Source organism: Trichosurus vulpecula, chromosome 9 (assembly GCF_011100635.1).
Source record: "Trichosurus vulpecula isolate mTriVul1 chromosome 9, mTriVul1.pri, whole genome shotgun sequence".
NCBI lineage: Eukaryota > Metazoa > Chordata > Mammalia > Diprotodontia > Phalangeridae > Trichosurus > Trichosurus vulpecula.
The window spans coordinates 79,377,153-79,392,215 of record NC_050581.1 but is presented as its reverse complement, the minus strand read 5'-3'; the positions used below and the strand labels follow the sequence as shown (position 1 = coordinate 79,392,215).

The window sequence follows — 15,063 nt, the reverse complement described above, 5'->3', positions numbered from 1 at the left end:
TCCTACATGAATAGAGTGAATAATTTTTTGATACCTTAATGTATTATTTGGCATTGTTTTATTTAGTAGTTATGTACATCAATATTAATGAATGATAATGGCCTTTCATCTTTTTTTTATCTGCCTTTTCCTTGCCAAATTTCATGATCAAAACTTTATTAACCTCAGGGAAAGAACTGTGCAGGTTACTCCTGAATTTTGACATGATCTTTTCTTGAGATTCCTGAGCTGCCCTCAGTTCATCTTTTAATATCTTACCTTTATCTCTCTTCTAGTTAATGTTACCTTGAGAAATTTCTTGCATTTTTTTTCTAATGCAACTGTTGGTACTTGTTCTAGTATATCTTCATTCTGATGATTTTTCTGATGATGTGACTTTTTTTTGAAGGGGCAGAGGTCTCTTTAAGCTTGCTCTTTGACTTTTTGATGATTTTAAATTTTCTTGTAAGAATTTTGGATAGTTTTTTTCCTTTTTTGGCATTATCCTTATTTTGAGGGAGAGCGAGAAATCAGTTCAACAAACATTTTTAGTCCCTTCTTCTGGACAAGATCCTGCCCTACACTCAGCAGATAACAACGACAAAAATAAATCAACCTTGTCCTCAAGGGGTCTGCATTCTACTTCCAATTTCTTATTCCATCATCCTCTCCAAAGCCCATTTACATAATTATTACATTATTCATGAAGGAACAACAGCATATTTTTCTCATCATTATTCAAATCGAAATTTTTAGTATAATTTTTTTTCTTTGAAACTTCATTACCACTGTCACTACCCTGTGGTTCAGAGGAAAGAGAACTAGATTTGGATGCAAAAGACCCGGATTTGAATTTCTGAGATTAATTACCAATTTCCATTTTGGAGGGAGGAAAATAATGCCCTTTTCATGGAATGACCTAATGACTTTGTTTCCTAACACATCCCACAAAACAGTGTTTTTAAAATTTAAAAGCATTTTACTTCAAATTCTTTGCCATCACAAAAACACTATAACAGAATTATATTTTGCATTATGTTTGATAACCCTCCTTCATATCATAAACACAGACTAAATCAAATTGTATCCTTGTTAGTCACAGCTTATTTCAAATAGAGCACCAGTTTTCCCTGATTTGGGGGTCAGGTTTTTAATCAAGCTCAGCCTTGTTAAACCACCTCAATACAAGAAGTCTTACAAATCACATATCCCCTTGGGGAGGTACAGTCCTGTAAATAAGAAGTGTAAAACACAGCTGTGGCCAGCAACATTCCTCAGTAACCCCTGAACCAGATTAAAATATAATTAGGAAATTTTTAACAAAATAAATGAAAATACAACAGACCATAGATAATGTTAACATGTGGTTTTCTAAGTCAGTATGCAGCCTGCAGGGATTCTTATGTTTGGTATAATGGGCCCCATTTCTAGTTGTGTTTGATATCACTGCTCTAAATCACTGCTGGCCATAATGAGACCAGTCTTGAAAACTGTCCTCCAGGTCCTCCATATGGGCCTGAGGCTTTCTTATACTTACACTTTATTGTGCTGTACCCCAGAGCTGTTGGAATGGTAGCTCCTTCTTTGTGCCTCCTCCTTTTGTCCATGCCTTACTTCTGGAGAACTTGGATCCTCCTAGTCTATGTATGGCCACCCCTTTCCTGCCCTTAGATAGTAGTTAAGGACTCTTTGTGGGAGGTTAAAAAAAAGAAGAAATAGTATTAAAAGAGGCCATAGCTACCATCTCATGGCCCAACCCCAGGCCCACTCAGGCTTTCTACAGGCCTTAGTTTTCTCTACTCTTCCCTAGCAGGAAAAAAGACACCTCATTCCCACCCTCCCAATTCCTTTCTTTACTCAGATTCCATCCTCAATTTCAATTCATTCCAAAAACATTTATGTATTACTTACTTTATATGTGAGAGTCAGGATGACTTGAATCCAGTTCTTACCCCTGTGTAATCTTGTCATTTAATTTCATTTTTTCCCAAGGGACCCTCTCAGACTGTGAGATGCAGAAGAGTTGCTTATTTGCTTATTGAATGGATATGAATTTAAATAAAAAAAATTGTTTGGAAAGCCTTGAATGCCAGGCTAAGGGTTTTGTATTTTATCTAATAGGCACTAGTGAACCATTGAAGGTTTTTGAATGGGAGAGGGACATATTCATGCCTATGGTTTTAGAAAAAATCGTTTTGGCCACCTGTGAAAGATAGTTTAGAGAGGGAAGAATAGAGAGGCAGAGAGAAATTAGAATTATAAATGTGAGGAGGGCCTGAGGTAGGATAGAAGAGAAAAAGACAGATAGAAAGGTTACCATTCTGGTACAATGGACAGATCTTGGCCACAGGTGTGATGTGGGCAGTGAGCAAGGGAGATCGGTTAAGACTGTGTTAGATGGAAAACTGGGAAAAATTTTTGCAACAAATATCTCTGATAAAGGCTTCATTTCTCAAATATATAAATTATAAAAGTATATGTCATTCCCCAATTGATAAATGGTCAAAGGACATGAGCAGACAGTTTTCAGACAAAGGCTATGTATAGTCATGTGAAAAATGCTCTAAATCACTGTTCATCAGAGAAATGCAAATTAAAAGAACTCCCAGGTACCACCTCAAAACTAGCACACTAGTGTGCCATTAGTGGAATTGTAAACTGATCCAACCATTCTGGAGAGCAATTTGGAACTATGCCCAGAGAGCTATAAAACTGTGCATACCTTTTGATCCAGCAATACATTGCTAGGTCTACATCCCAAAAACATCCAAAATAGGAGGAAAGGACCTATTTGTACAAAAATATTTATAGCAGCTCTTTTTGTGGTTGCTAAGAATTGGAAATCAAAGGGATGCCTATCAACTGGGGAATAACTAAACTAGCTGTGGTATATTAGTGCAGTGTAATGCTATAAGAAATGATGATCAGGATGATTTCAGAAGAACCTGTAAAGACTTACATGAACTGATGCATAGTGAAGTGAACAAAACCAGGAGAACATTGTACACAGTAACAGCAATATTGTTCAGTGAAGGACTGTGAATGACTTAACTTTTCTCAGTAATGAAGTGATCCAAGACAATTCCAAAGGACTAATGATGAAGCGTACTATCTACTTCCAAAGAAAGAACTGATATTGTTTGAATACAAACTGAAGCATGCGATTTTTCCCTTTCTTTCATTTTTTCTTTTATTAGAGTCTTCTTGTACAAAATGACTAATGTGGAAATGTTTTACATAATTGCACATGTGTAACCTATGTCTGATTGCTTACTGTCTCAGGGAGGACGGAAGGAGAGATAAAATTTGGAACTCAAATCTTTAAATGAAAATGTTAAAGAATTTTTAAAAAAAGATGGCTTTTGAACTTTTGGGACTAGGGTATATGGCAGCAGGAACAACAACCCTTGGAAGAGAGCATTCTACCAGAGTTCTTTTGTGCACATGCTGTAGATTGGTCTCATTGCAAAGCTCCAACAGCTTGAGTTTCTTGACTTTTAATACCTGCTCATTTTTCCATCTGTCTTGAGGGGGTGCTAGTCAGCTTTCCTTTGAGAGTTATTAAGGGCTTTTCTTCCCTGCTAAATGAAAGTATAAAATGGCAAAGCTTACTTTTAGTGAAGGCAGAGCCTTTATTAGAAATGTTTTTTTTGCATTCAGCTAAGTGTTCTCAGCGATTTCTATTGCAAGTATTTCCTGAAATGGAGGAAAGAAATGCTCTTTGGCATAGGAACACATTTGTCATTTTAACCCTTCATGATTCAAAGATGGAGAGCTTTTTCCTTCTGTTTTTACTATATTTTTCATCACTGGTAAAGGTTTAGACAGCTTGGTCGAATGCCAACATTTTTTAATTTGCCTTTTTTTTTAACATGAGATAATGATACTTTGAATTTGTGTTACATCTTTCTTTTGAGATGTGCTGTTTGTTTTTTTAATAGATGTAATGATCTTCTCTCTGGTGCTCACACACAGCACTTTATCTTCTATCTCCATGTCTTTACACTTTACACCCCACACCTAGAATGTTTCCCTCCTTACCTCTGCTTCATAGAATCCCTCTTCCTTCAAGACACAGATTAACCATCACCTTCTGCATAAAGTCTTTCCTCATCCCCACCAACTGTTAGTTCTCTCTCTCCCAAACTACATTGTATTTAATTTTTTTTTGTATCTGTTTACATTTGCTGTCTTTACGTTTATTTTCTTTCTCTCTCTCTCTCTCTCTCTCTCTCTCTCTCTCTCTCTCTCCCCCCCCCACCCCTTTCTTCCTCTCTCCCTCCTCCCCCCGCCACATGTATATTCCTGTACATACATACAGACATATACTTCTTATCTTCTGGTTAGAATATCAATTCCTTGAGTGTAGGTATTGTTTCATAGTTTATATTTTCATTCCTTGTTGTTAGTACAGTGGCTGATGCATAGTAAATACTTAATAAGTCCTTGGTGATTGATTGATTGATTGATGATTTAATCATTTCTCACAGCCATCTTGTCACCATATCAATAAACATGTGGTAGTGACAGACACTTTACACTGTTCTGAGGATATGAAGACATAAAAGAGTTATTAAAATGAATAAAAAGTCCTTTTGGGGGGAGGCAGATTGGGGAAGCACTAGAAGCTAGGGGATCAGGAAATGCCTCATATAGAATGTGGTACTCGAGCTGACCTTTGAAGGAAGCTAGATCTCCTAAGAGGAAGAAGTAAGAAGGGATTAAATACCAGGCATGGTGAAGAGCCTGTCCAGAGGCAGGAAGAGAGGAGATGAAATGTAGTATGTGAGGAGAAGGAAGGTCAGTAATACATAGTAAATCTGAAAAGGTAGGCAACAGCCAGATGGTGAAGGATTTTAGATGCCAGGCAGAGCAGATAACATTACTATATTACCATACTTATTGTACAGTTGGGGCAACTAAGTCATCCATAGTAGAGCAGCTTGAGTGTTGGCCTTGGAATCAGAGGACCTGGGTATAAATCTAAGCAGGGGAAGCCTGGTACAGTAGGAAGAATGCTGTATCTTCTGACTCCAGAGTCCAAGGGCTTGGGCTTTGGCCTTGCCACTGACTCATTGTGTAACCTTGGGCAAGTCACTTAAACTCTTTGGACCTCATCTTCCTCAAGTTACCATATGAAGCAGTTGGATTAGATAATCTGTTTCTAAACCACTTCCCACCTCTTTGACTTTGGGCATATCATGTCCCTTTTCTACGCTTCAGTTTTCTCATCTGTAAAATGCTGCATTGGACTAAACTATTTCTGATGTTCCGCCCAACCCACAGTGGAGTTGAAGATCGTTGAGAGCAGAACCTGGCTCATTTTTGTCTTTGTAACCCCACCACATTGCGTAGTGTTTGGCACATAGTAGGTGCTCAGTAAACATTTGTTAAATTATTGAAAACATAAAGGCTGGAAATGATGTCTCCAAATCACACTGAATCAGGTCTATAATCCAGGGCTGCTTGCTCCTATCATAGCACATTACTTTCTGTTGTTTGTTCATTGTGAACAGTCATTCTGAGTTAGCATATTGTTTTGCATGTATAAAAGATTGGCCTGCAGTTAACCATTTTCACCCAATATTTCTGGTTTCTTTTGTTAATAGAAAATGAAGAGGGACTCTATACTGTGTAGAATGAGAGTTTTAGATCAGGTTTTAGGAGGTCTTTCCTGGAAAAGAGAGTTATTAAACTCTAAAATGACTTATGAAAGGAAGTGTTGAGATATTCTCTTCAAAAAACTTTAAAAAAGATTGATTTTCATCTGTGTAGGACTCTTTGAGTGTGGTTGTACCAAATAGTAATCAGAACAGGACAGATTAGACTTGTCTAATCTGATATATAATTTAATCCTTTTCAACTCTGAGATCATATAAAATTGAAGAAAATATATTTTTTCATCTGTCTTGTTCTTAACCAAACAAACATTTATTGAAACGCTTACTGTGTACTAGGAACTGTGCTAAGTTCTGGGGATAGAGAAAAAAAAGCAAAACCAGTCCCTGGCCTCAAAAAGCTAACATTCTTTTTTTAAAAATTTATTTAATATATTTAGTTTTCAGCACTGATTTTCACAAGAGTTTGAATTACAAATTTTTTCCCCATTTCTACCCTCCTGCCCACTCCAAGATGGCATATATTCTGATTGCCCCATTTCCCAATCAGCTCTCCCTTCTGTCACCCCACTCCCCTCAAATCCCCTTTTCCCTTCCTTTCTTGTAGGGCAAGATAAATTTCTACACCCCATTGCCTGTGTATCTTATTTCCTAGTTGCATGCAAAAACTTTTTTGTTTGTTTGTTTTTGAACATCTGTTTTTAAAATTTTGAGTTCCAAATTCTCTCCCTTCTTCCCTCCCCATCCACCCTCCCTAAGAAGGCAAGCAATTCAGCATAGGCCACATGTGTATCATTATGTAAAACCCTTCCACAATACTCATGTTGTGAAAGACTAACTATATATTGCTCCTTCCTAGCCTATCCCCCTTTATTGAATTTTCTCCCTTGACCCTGTCCCTTTTTGAAAGGGTTTGTTTTTGATTACCTCCTCACCCTATCTGCCCTCCCTTCTGTCATCCCAACTTTTTTATCTTCTTCCTCCTTCCTTCCTGTGGGGTAAGATACCCAATTGAGTGTGTATGGTATTCCCTCCTCAGGTCAATTCCGATGAGAACAAGATTCGCTCATTCCCCCTCACCTGCCCCCTCTTCCCTTCCTACAGAACTGCTTTTTCTTGCCACTTTTATGAGAGATAATTTACCCCATTCTATCTCTCCCTTTCTCCCTCTCTCAGTGTATTCCTCTCACATCCCTTAATTTGATTTTTTTTTAGATATCATCCCTTCATATTCAACTCACCTTTTGCCATCTCTCTCTCTCTCTCTCTCTCTCTCTCTCTCTATATATATATATATACATATATATATATATATATATATATATATATATATACATATATATATATATATATATGTATATATACACACACACACACACACACACACATACACACACATACACACACACATATATACACATACATATATACATACACACACACATATATATACATGCCCATATACATATATATACACACACCTATATACATATACATATGCATATTCCCTTCAGCTACCCTAATACTGAGGTCTCATGAATCATACACATCATCTTTCCAAGTAGGAATGTAAATAAAACAGTTCAACTTTAGTAAGTCCCTTGGGATTTCTCTTTCTTGTTTACCTTTTCATGCTTCTCTTGATTCTTGTGTTTGAAAGTCAAATTTTCTGTTTAGCTCTGGTCTTTTCACTGAGAAAACTAGAAACTCCTCTGTTTTGTTGAAAGTCCGTATTTTGCCTTGGAGCAGGATACTCAGCTTTGCTGGGTAGGTGATTTGTGGTTTTAATCCTAGCTCCATTGACCTCCGGAATATCGTATTCCAAGCCCTTCAATCCCTTAAGGTAGAAGCTGCTAGATCCTGTGTTATTCTGATTGTGTTTCCACAATACTCAAATTGTTTTCTTTCTGGCTGCTTGCAGCATTTTCTCCTTGATCTGGGAGCTCTGGAATTTGGTGACAATATTCCTAGGAGTTTTCTTTTTGGTATCTTTTTGAGGAGGTGATCTGTGGATTCTTTCAATTTCTATTTTACCCTCTGGCTCTAGAATATCAGGGCAGTTCTCCTTGATGATTTCTTGAAAGATGATATCTAGGCTCTTTTTTTGATCATGGCTTTCAGGTAGTCCAATAATTTTTAAATTATCTCTCCTGGATCTCTTTTCCAGGTCAGTGGTTTTTGCAATGAAATATTTCACATTGTCTTCCACTTTTACGTTCCTTTGATTCTGTTTTATAATATCTTGATTTCTCATAAAGTCACTGGCTTCCACTTGCTCCAATCTAATTTTTAAGGTAGTATTTTCTTCAGTGGTCTTTTGGACTTCCTTTTCCATTTGGGTAATTCTGCCTTTCAAGGCATTCTTCTCCTCATTGGCTTTTTGGAACTCTTTTGCCTTTTGAGTTACTCTATTTTTAAAGGTGTTGTTTTCCTCAGTATTTTTTTCTGTATTTTTTTGGTTCTCCTTTATCAAGTCATTGACTTGTTTTTCATGGTTTTCTCACATCCTTCTCATTTCTCTTCCCAATTTTTCCTCTACTTCTCTAACTTGCTTTTCCAAATCCTTTTTGAGCTCTTCCATGGCTTGACACCAGTTCATGTTTCTCTTGGAGGCTTTGGTTGTAGGCTCTTTGACTTTGTTGACTTCTTCTGGCTGTATGTTTTGATCTTCTTTGTCACCAAAGAAAGATTCCAAAGTCTGAGACTGAATCTGAGTGCATTTTCACTGCCTGGCCATGTTCCCAGCCAACTTACTTGACCCTTGATTTTTTCATCAGGGTGTGACTGCTTGAAGAGTAGAGAGTACTTTGTTCCAAGCTTGAGGGGATGCGCTGTTTTTTCAGAGTATTTCTACACAGCCAGCTCTGCCACACCAGCACTCCTTCTTCCCCAAGAACCGCCAACCCGAACCGGATGAAAATCTTAAGCAGGCTCTGCACTCCTGCTCTGATCTGCCACTCAATTCCTCCCACAAGGTGGGCCTGGGGCCGGAAGCAACTGCAGCTGTAGTTCTGTAGCTGCAGCTCCCCCGCTGACCCCAGGGCGGCTGCCAAACCAAACTCCTTCCACTCTGTCCCTGCAGCTTTTCTCACCAACCTTCTCTGTTGTCTTTGGTGTTTGTGGGTTGAGAAGTCTGGTAACTGCCACAGCTCACTGATTCAGGGCGCTAGGGCTTGTTCTGCCTGGTGTAGTTGGTCCTGCCTCTGCCCACGCTGGGCTCTGCTCTGTTCCGCTCCCAGCTCTGTGCACGATAGACCTCACCCAGCACCATCCAGGTTGTTGTGGGTTGGATCCCTGCCTCCCTCTGCTATTTTGTGGGTTCTGCAGTTCTAAAATTTGTTCAGAGCCATTTTTATAGGTTTTTGGGGGGCCTGGCTGGGAGGTCATGCAAGTCCCTGTTTTCCAGCCACCATCTTGGCTGCACCTCAAGTACACTCTCAAGAGCTAACATTTTAATGGGAGAAACAACATATATAAATCTGGACATGTAAGATCAATATAGACTAGATTGAAAGATCTTGAGAGGGCAGCACTAGCAGTTAAGGAGACTTTGTTGAAAGACCTCCTGGAGGAGGTGGCACTTGAGCTGGATCTGAAAGGAAGCCAGGGATTCTAAAGGTTGGAGGTTCAGAGAGAGAGAGCATTCCAGGAATGTAGAACACCCAGTGAAAAGATACGGTGACGAGGGATGGAGTGCGGAACACAAGGAACAACAGAGAGGCCTGGCTAGATTGTAGAGTACTTGGAGAGTGTAAGGAGAGGCTAGGTTGTGAAGAGCCTGGAATGCCAAATAAAGGACTTTGTATTCATCCTGGAGGTAATAGGGAGCCACTAGTGTAGGGATGGCAGAGGGAGGTCACAGTTTAGGAAAGGCTGTTAGGCAAGTGCAATAGGATGTGCACTTTAAGAAATCACTGGGGCCAGAGTGGAGAATAGATTGGACTGGGGAGAAAGTTGACAGGACCAATTAGACACCTGTGAAGTAGTCCAGGTGAGAGGCAAGGAGGGCCTGAATACAGCATAGGCTTTGAGGAGAAGAAAAGAAGATAGATGGGGGGGATGTTATTGAGAAAGGAATAACAAAATTTGGCAACTGATCAGGCGAAGGCCGAATGAACGAGGAGTTGAGGATAATGTTGAGGGTTTCAAACCTGAGTGACTGGAAGAATGGTAGTTCCCTCAACAGTTATTAATCTATAATTATTAGTCTGGCCTTTTAGGTAAAAAAAAAAAAAAAACTGTCTTCCCACCTCCAAGCTTTCCCCTCTTGCTCAAGTTTCCATATGTATGGTTCTGATAATATTTTACTGTTTTAATATTTTCCTTAGTATTAAAAGGAATTGACAGTGGAATAAAAGTCTATAAACCATGTTCCCTACTCATGTTTGGTCCTTTGCTTATAGTTTCACCCATTCCTGAAGTGGGCTGCTTCCCACCCAGCCTCATCTCTTATCTGTGGAAATCCTCCTTCGAATAGAAGGATCCTTCCTGTGAAAATCCCTTTTTTCTTTCAGTGTCCAATTCTGGTGCCATCTTTTCCATGAACACTTTCCTGGTCTGATCTTACCATAGCTGAAAATAATCGCTTCCTCCTCCAGATTTTCATTTGGACTTCATATCTCTTTGTAGATATTTTCATATATAATTTATCCCACCTATTATAAACTACTTGAAGGCAGTTGTTGTTCATTTGTTTCAGTCATGTCTGACTCATCATGACTCTATTTTAGGTTTTCTTGGTACAGATACTAGAATGGTTTACCATTTTCTTCTGCAGATCATTTTACAGATGAGGAAACTGAGGCAAACAGAGTTAAGTGATTTGCCCAAGATCACAAAGCTAGTAAGTGTCTGAGGCCAGATTTGGACTCAGGAAGATGAATCTTCCTGACTGAAGGCCCAGAACTCTATCCACTTGCCACCTAGGTGCCCTACTTGAAGGCAGAGATGTATTTTATTTTATCTTTGCATTCCCATTACCTAAGAATTGGCCTTAGAGTCAAGAAGACCTGTGTTCCAACTTGCCTCTTACAGATACTAACTGTGTTACCCTGAGTACTTACTTACAGATTTATATTGTGATCCCAGGCAGCTATCTAAGAGAATTTCAGGTCTGCATCAGTGGACAGAGATTCTACATGTTAGCACTTCATAAATATTTTTTGAATTTAATTAGTTAATAAATATTTTAATTTAATTTAAAGGCATAGAAAAGTGTTATTAGCATCTCTCCCTCCTGTAGGAAGCAGACAGACCAATAAAATCACTCCCAATTTAGAGTTAATCTGACATATTCTTTACAAGTATATGATCAAGTGGTTTTCTCCAAGACTGAATTAATATTTAGTTTATACCTTTCATCTGAGAATCTCAAAATAGTAAAAATTGGATGAGATGCTAATAATGTGTAGAACCTTATTTAATATGGCATCCATTACTTAGTCACAAAAAGATACTTTAGTGACTAAGTAACTATCTCACCTCTCAAAGGCCCAGCTTTTGCTCTTTGCATCCACATTATCTTGCATTTTCACAACACATAGGATATGCATCTACCTAATCTTATCTTTCTTCCAAAGGTGAAAAGACTGAGACATGAACATTTGTCCGCAGTTGTCCAAAAATACATCCTGGCTTGCAAACCAAGCAGCTTCAGGTTAGGTAGGAGGCAGGGTCACACATTTGTAAAGAACGAACAACTAGGATTCTGAATTAGATTCACTGGCTGTCTCATTAAGAGTTCCTTCCCTTCCTGTGGCTTCTGTCTCCTCTTCTGTCACATGCAGGCCTGAGAACTGATCTTACCACTTGTAGGATTCTGTGAGAATGTGGGATTCATAGGACAACAAAATCATGGACTTGGACCTGGATGTGACCTAAGGGCTCATCCAGTCTAATCTCATTTCAGAGGTAAAGAAGCTAATGCCCAGAGAAAGGAAGGGCATCCTCAAGCTCACATCAGTATTAAATGGCAGAGCAGGGATCTTTGGCTCTAAATCCAGTGCTGTGTACAGCACACAAAACTGAAGCCTCTCAGGTGCCAGGCTTTTGTCTGAATCACTTAGCCATCTTGTTTATGTTTTACTGGGTGCTGGCACCCTCTTGTATAGAATGTAGTTTCTCTTCTCCTTCTGTTCCATGTACTAGATATACAGGCAAAAGCAAGTGAATTATTGATTATTTTATGTAGTTGAGCTTACTGATTGTCCCTGGAATGTTTACTGTGCTGTTGCTATTTGAATTATCTGATTATTTGGGATTATTCATAGAAGAAAAGAGATGATAGCATCTCTGGGTGGATAGAGCTCTGGACTTGAGATAGGAATACAGGGATTGAAATCTCACCTCACTAACTGACTCCAGCTTAATCTCTTAATCCTTACCCCTTCATTTCCTTGAGCCTCAATCTCCTCTTCTGTGAAAAAAGGATAATAACAGCACCTATCTCACAGGTCGATTGTGAGAATAACCTATGCAAAGTACTTTACGAGCTTTATAATGCTAGGTAAACAAGAGTTGGTAATAATAAGGGTATAACTACCCCCACTTGTAACATGAAAAGGAAGCTCAGTAAATAGTGTGCAGGAAGGCTAAGGAATTCCACTACTAAGGGAGGAAAAATCAACCCTGACATTCACTCATTCCCAGGGAGCTGATTCAGAATGTTATTTTCTACTTTAAAGTGAAAGGGTACAACTAGAGGAAAGGTTGGTCATCCTGTTTTCAAATGAAGACATATGCTTGTTGAGAGATGGAATAGCCTAAAGATACTCTGACAAGTAGGAAAGCTGTTTTGGAATCCTTTTAGAGTTAGACATTTTCAAAATAAACCAGATGTCAAGTTCTTTCCAATTCCTAAATGTGAATATTCCTCCCAGGTCTGTCCTTGGCCCTCTTCTTGCTCCATACTCTCTTTCTCAGCAGGCTCATAAACTCCCACATCTCTGTGCAGATAACTTCTTAAGCTCATGTAGACACTCCTGACCTCTCTTCTGAACTCCAGATCTGAGTCTCTAATAGGCAGCCCACAGAATATCACCACCTGCATATTCCACTGTCACCTCAAATTCAACCTGTCCAATAAGAAATGTACTCTCTTTACCCATAAATCTGTGGTGGTCTTCATTAGTTCAAATAGTGAATCCCCTGAGGTGGTCACATGTATTCAAATCTGTGCTATTCAAAGTTATATGAAATATGGTCATTGGTTCCAGCCCAATGAAAATATGCAGTGTGAATTTGAATAATGCCACCACATCATGAGGTTCATTATTTGTGCTAATTGGGACCTAGCTATATTGCCATTTACCTAGTCTTCCATGTTCAAACCTCAGGATTATCTTTGTCTCCTTCTCCCTCACCTCTCATGTCCAATCTGTTACCTTCTCCTGTTGATTCTACCTTTCTTGCCTACATCTGTCATCTCTATTTCTACTGCCATCACACTAGTACAGATCCTCATTACCACCCTCCACAATTATAGTAGTCCTAACAGATCTTCTACCTTCACTCTCCCCCTTCAAGTCTATCCTCCATTTAGCTGCAAGAAGAAGCTTCTTTATACATCAATGTGGCCCTTTCATTGCTTTGCTTAAAAATCCATAGTGGCTCTCTATTGCCTACTGAGCAAAATTCAATAGTATAATATGATACGATGTGATACGAGACGAGATGAGACGATACGATACATCAGTCCAAAGTAGTTAAGTACCAGACATTTTGGGAGGGAGCAAACTAGCAGCTGGGAGAGTCAGAAAAGGCTTCCTGTAAAAGGTGGTGCTGCATCTTAAAGGGAGAGATGGATTCTGTAAGACAGAGATGAGAAGGTAGTATATTCTAAGCATGGGGGACAGTGGTGCAAATATGGGAATATGGGATATTGAGTATCATGTATGAGGAAAAGAGAAAAGTCCAGTTTATTTGGCTCATACTATGAAGGAAGAGGAGTAATATCCAGTAAGGCTAGAAAGTTAGTTTGGAACCAGGTTGTAAAGGTCATTAAAAAGCTAAACGGAAATTGGTATTTTAGTCTATAAGCAATAGGGAGTCATTGGCACTTATTGGTAAAGGAGTGGCATGGTCAAGCTTGTGTTTAAGGAAAATAGCTTTGGCAGCTTTGTGGAGGATGGACGGGTGTGGAGAGACTCTAGAGTCTAATTAGAAGGCCATTGCACTAATCTATGATATGTCAACTACATATCATCAGATATAAATTTGAAAGAGAAAAGATTAATTTGGTTTATTCTTCTACCTGACCAGGCAAACACCCTGAAGGTGGGATTAATAAACTTGAAATTAGCTTTCTAGTTGCCTTTTTAGTTCAGTTATGTCAATTTAGCCTCCTCCTGAGGGGTTGGAAGTTCAATATGAGTCAGCAGGGTGATATGGCTGCCAGAAAAACGATGGCCCTTGTAGTCCACCTCATATTTTGGCCTAGAGATATGATGGTTCTGTTGTATTCAGTTCTGGTCATACTCCATGTTGGGGTTTGTGTTCATCTCCAGGGGAACCACAGTTTAGGAAGCACTTTAACGAGCTTGATGAGCAAAGAGAGGAGGACAGACAGGATGGGGAAGCACAGGAAGATCATGCCACATGAAGATCAGTTAAAGGGACTGGAGATACATTTAACCTGAAAAAAAGACGACTTGGTGTGGGTGGTGGATGTGATCATTCTCTTGAAAAGAGTTTAAAGGCTGTCACCGTCAAGAGGATCAAATTGGGGGCAAAATTTAGAGGGACACACGGAAGTTGAACAAAATATAGAGCAATTTTAAACGTAATTGAAGAGAAAGCTTCCTAACAATTAGAGCTATCTAAAAGTGAATGGGCTGCCTGGGGAAGTATCATGTTCTTCCGGTAGAGATCTGCAAGCAAAGGTTTAATGACCGTTTGCTGGGTATGTTGGAGAGGAGATTCTTGATCAAATATAGGTTGGGCTAATGGCCATGGAGGTCTATTTCAGCTCTGAGATTCTGTTCTTCAAGAAAGCATCAGTTGCCATGTAGGAGATGTTTTATAACTTGATAAATAGTGAAGAATTTTGACCGCACCTTGTTCTTTGTGTTTGTCTCTAGAATCCTGGTTATCCCACCAACAGCACTCCCTGTGATTTTAATTTTTCCCTTCTGAATACACATGGACAATCAGACCCCCACAGCGATGCAGACAAAGAAAGGATACTCTTAACTTTTCATGATGTAATGGTAAGATCTCTTTTCACACTACACCAACATAGAACAAGAAAGAACCATAGACTTTGCTTTGATTGTTCAAACAATTGGGCCATAATTTGAATCACTAGGTGAGGTCCTTTAACTGACCACAGGTGAAATGTAAAAAGCAAGTAATAAGACCAGTATTTAATGACAACAAAAGAAAAGCCTCCAGCAAGAACATCAAAAGAGTTAAAGCAACATGTGAGAGATTTATCTGATTCTATTAAACATTATATTCTTTGGAATTA

General features: G+C 39.0%; 1 protein-coding gene across 1 annotated transcript in view; it reads left to right on the top strand.

Annotated features, from left to right (window-relative positions):
* The window catches only part of LOC118831563 (katanin interacting protein), a 221,041-nt gene that overhangs the window by 102,310 nt on the left and 103,668 nt on the right, over window positions 1-15,063 (top strand). The window contains exon 6 of the mRNA XM_036738951.1: window positions 14,675-14,803. Coding sequence (XP_036594846.1) covers window positions 14,675-14,803 — 129 coding nt within the window. The remainder of the gene's footprint in view (window positions 1-14,674; window positions 14,804-15,063) is intronic.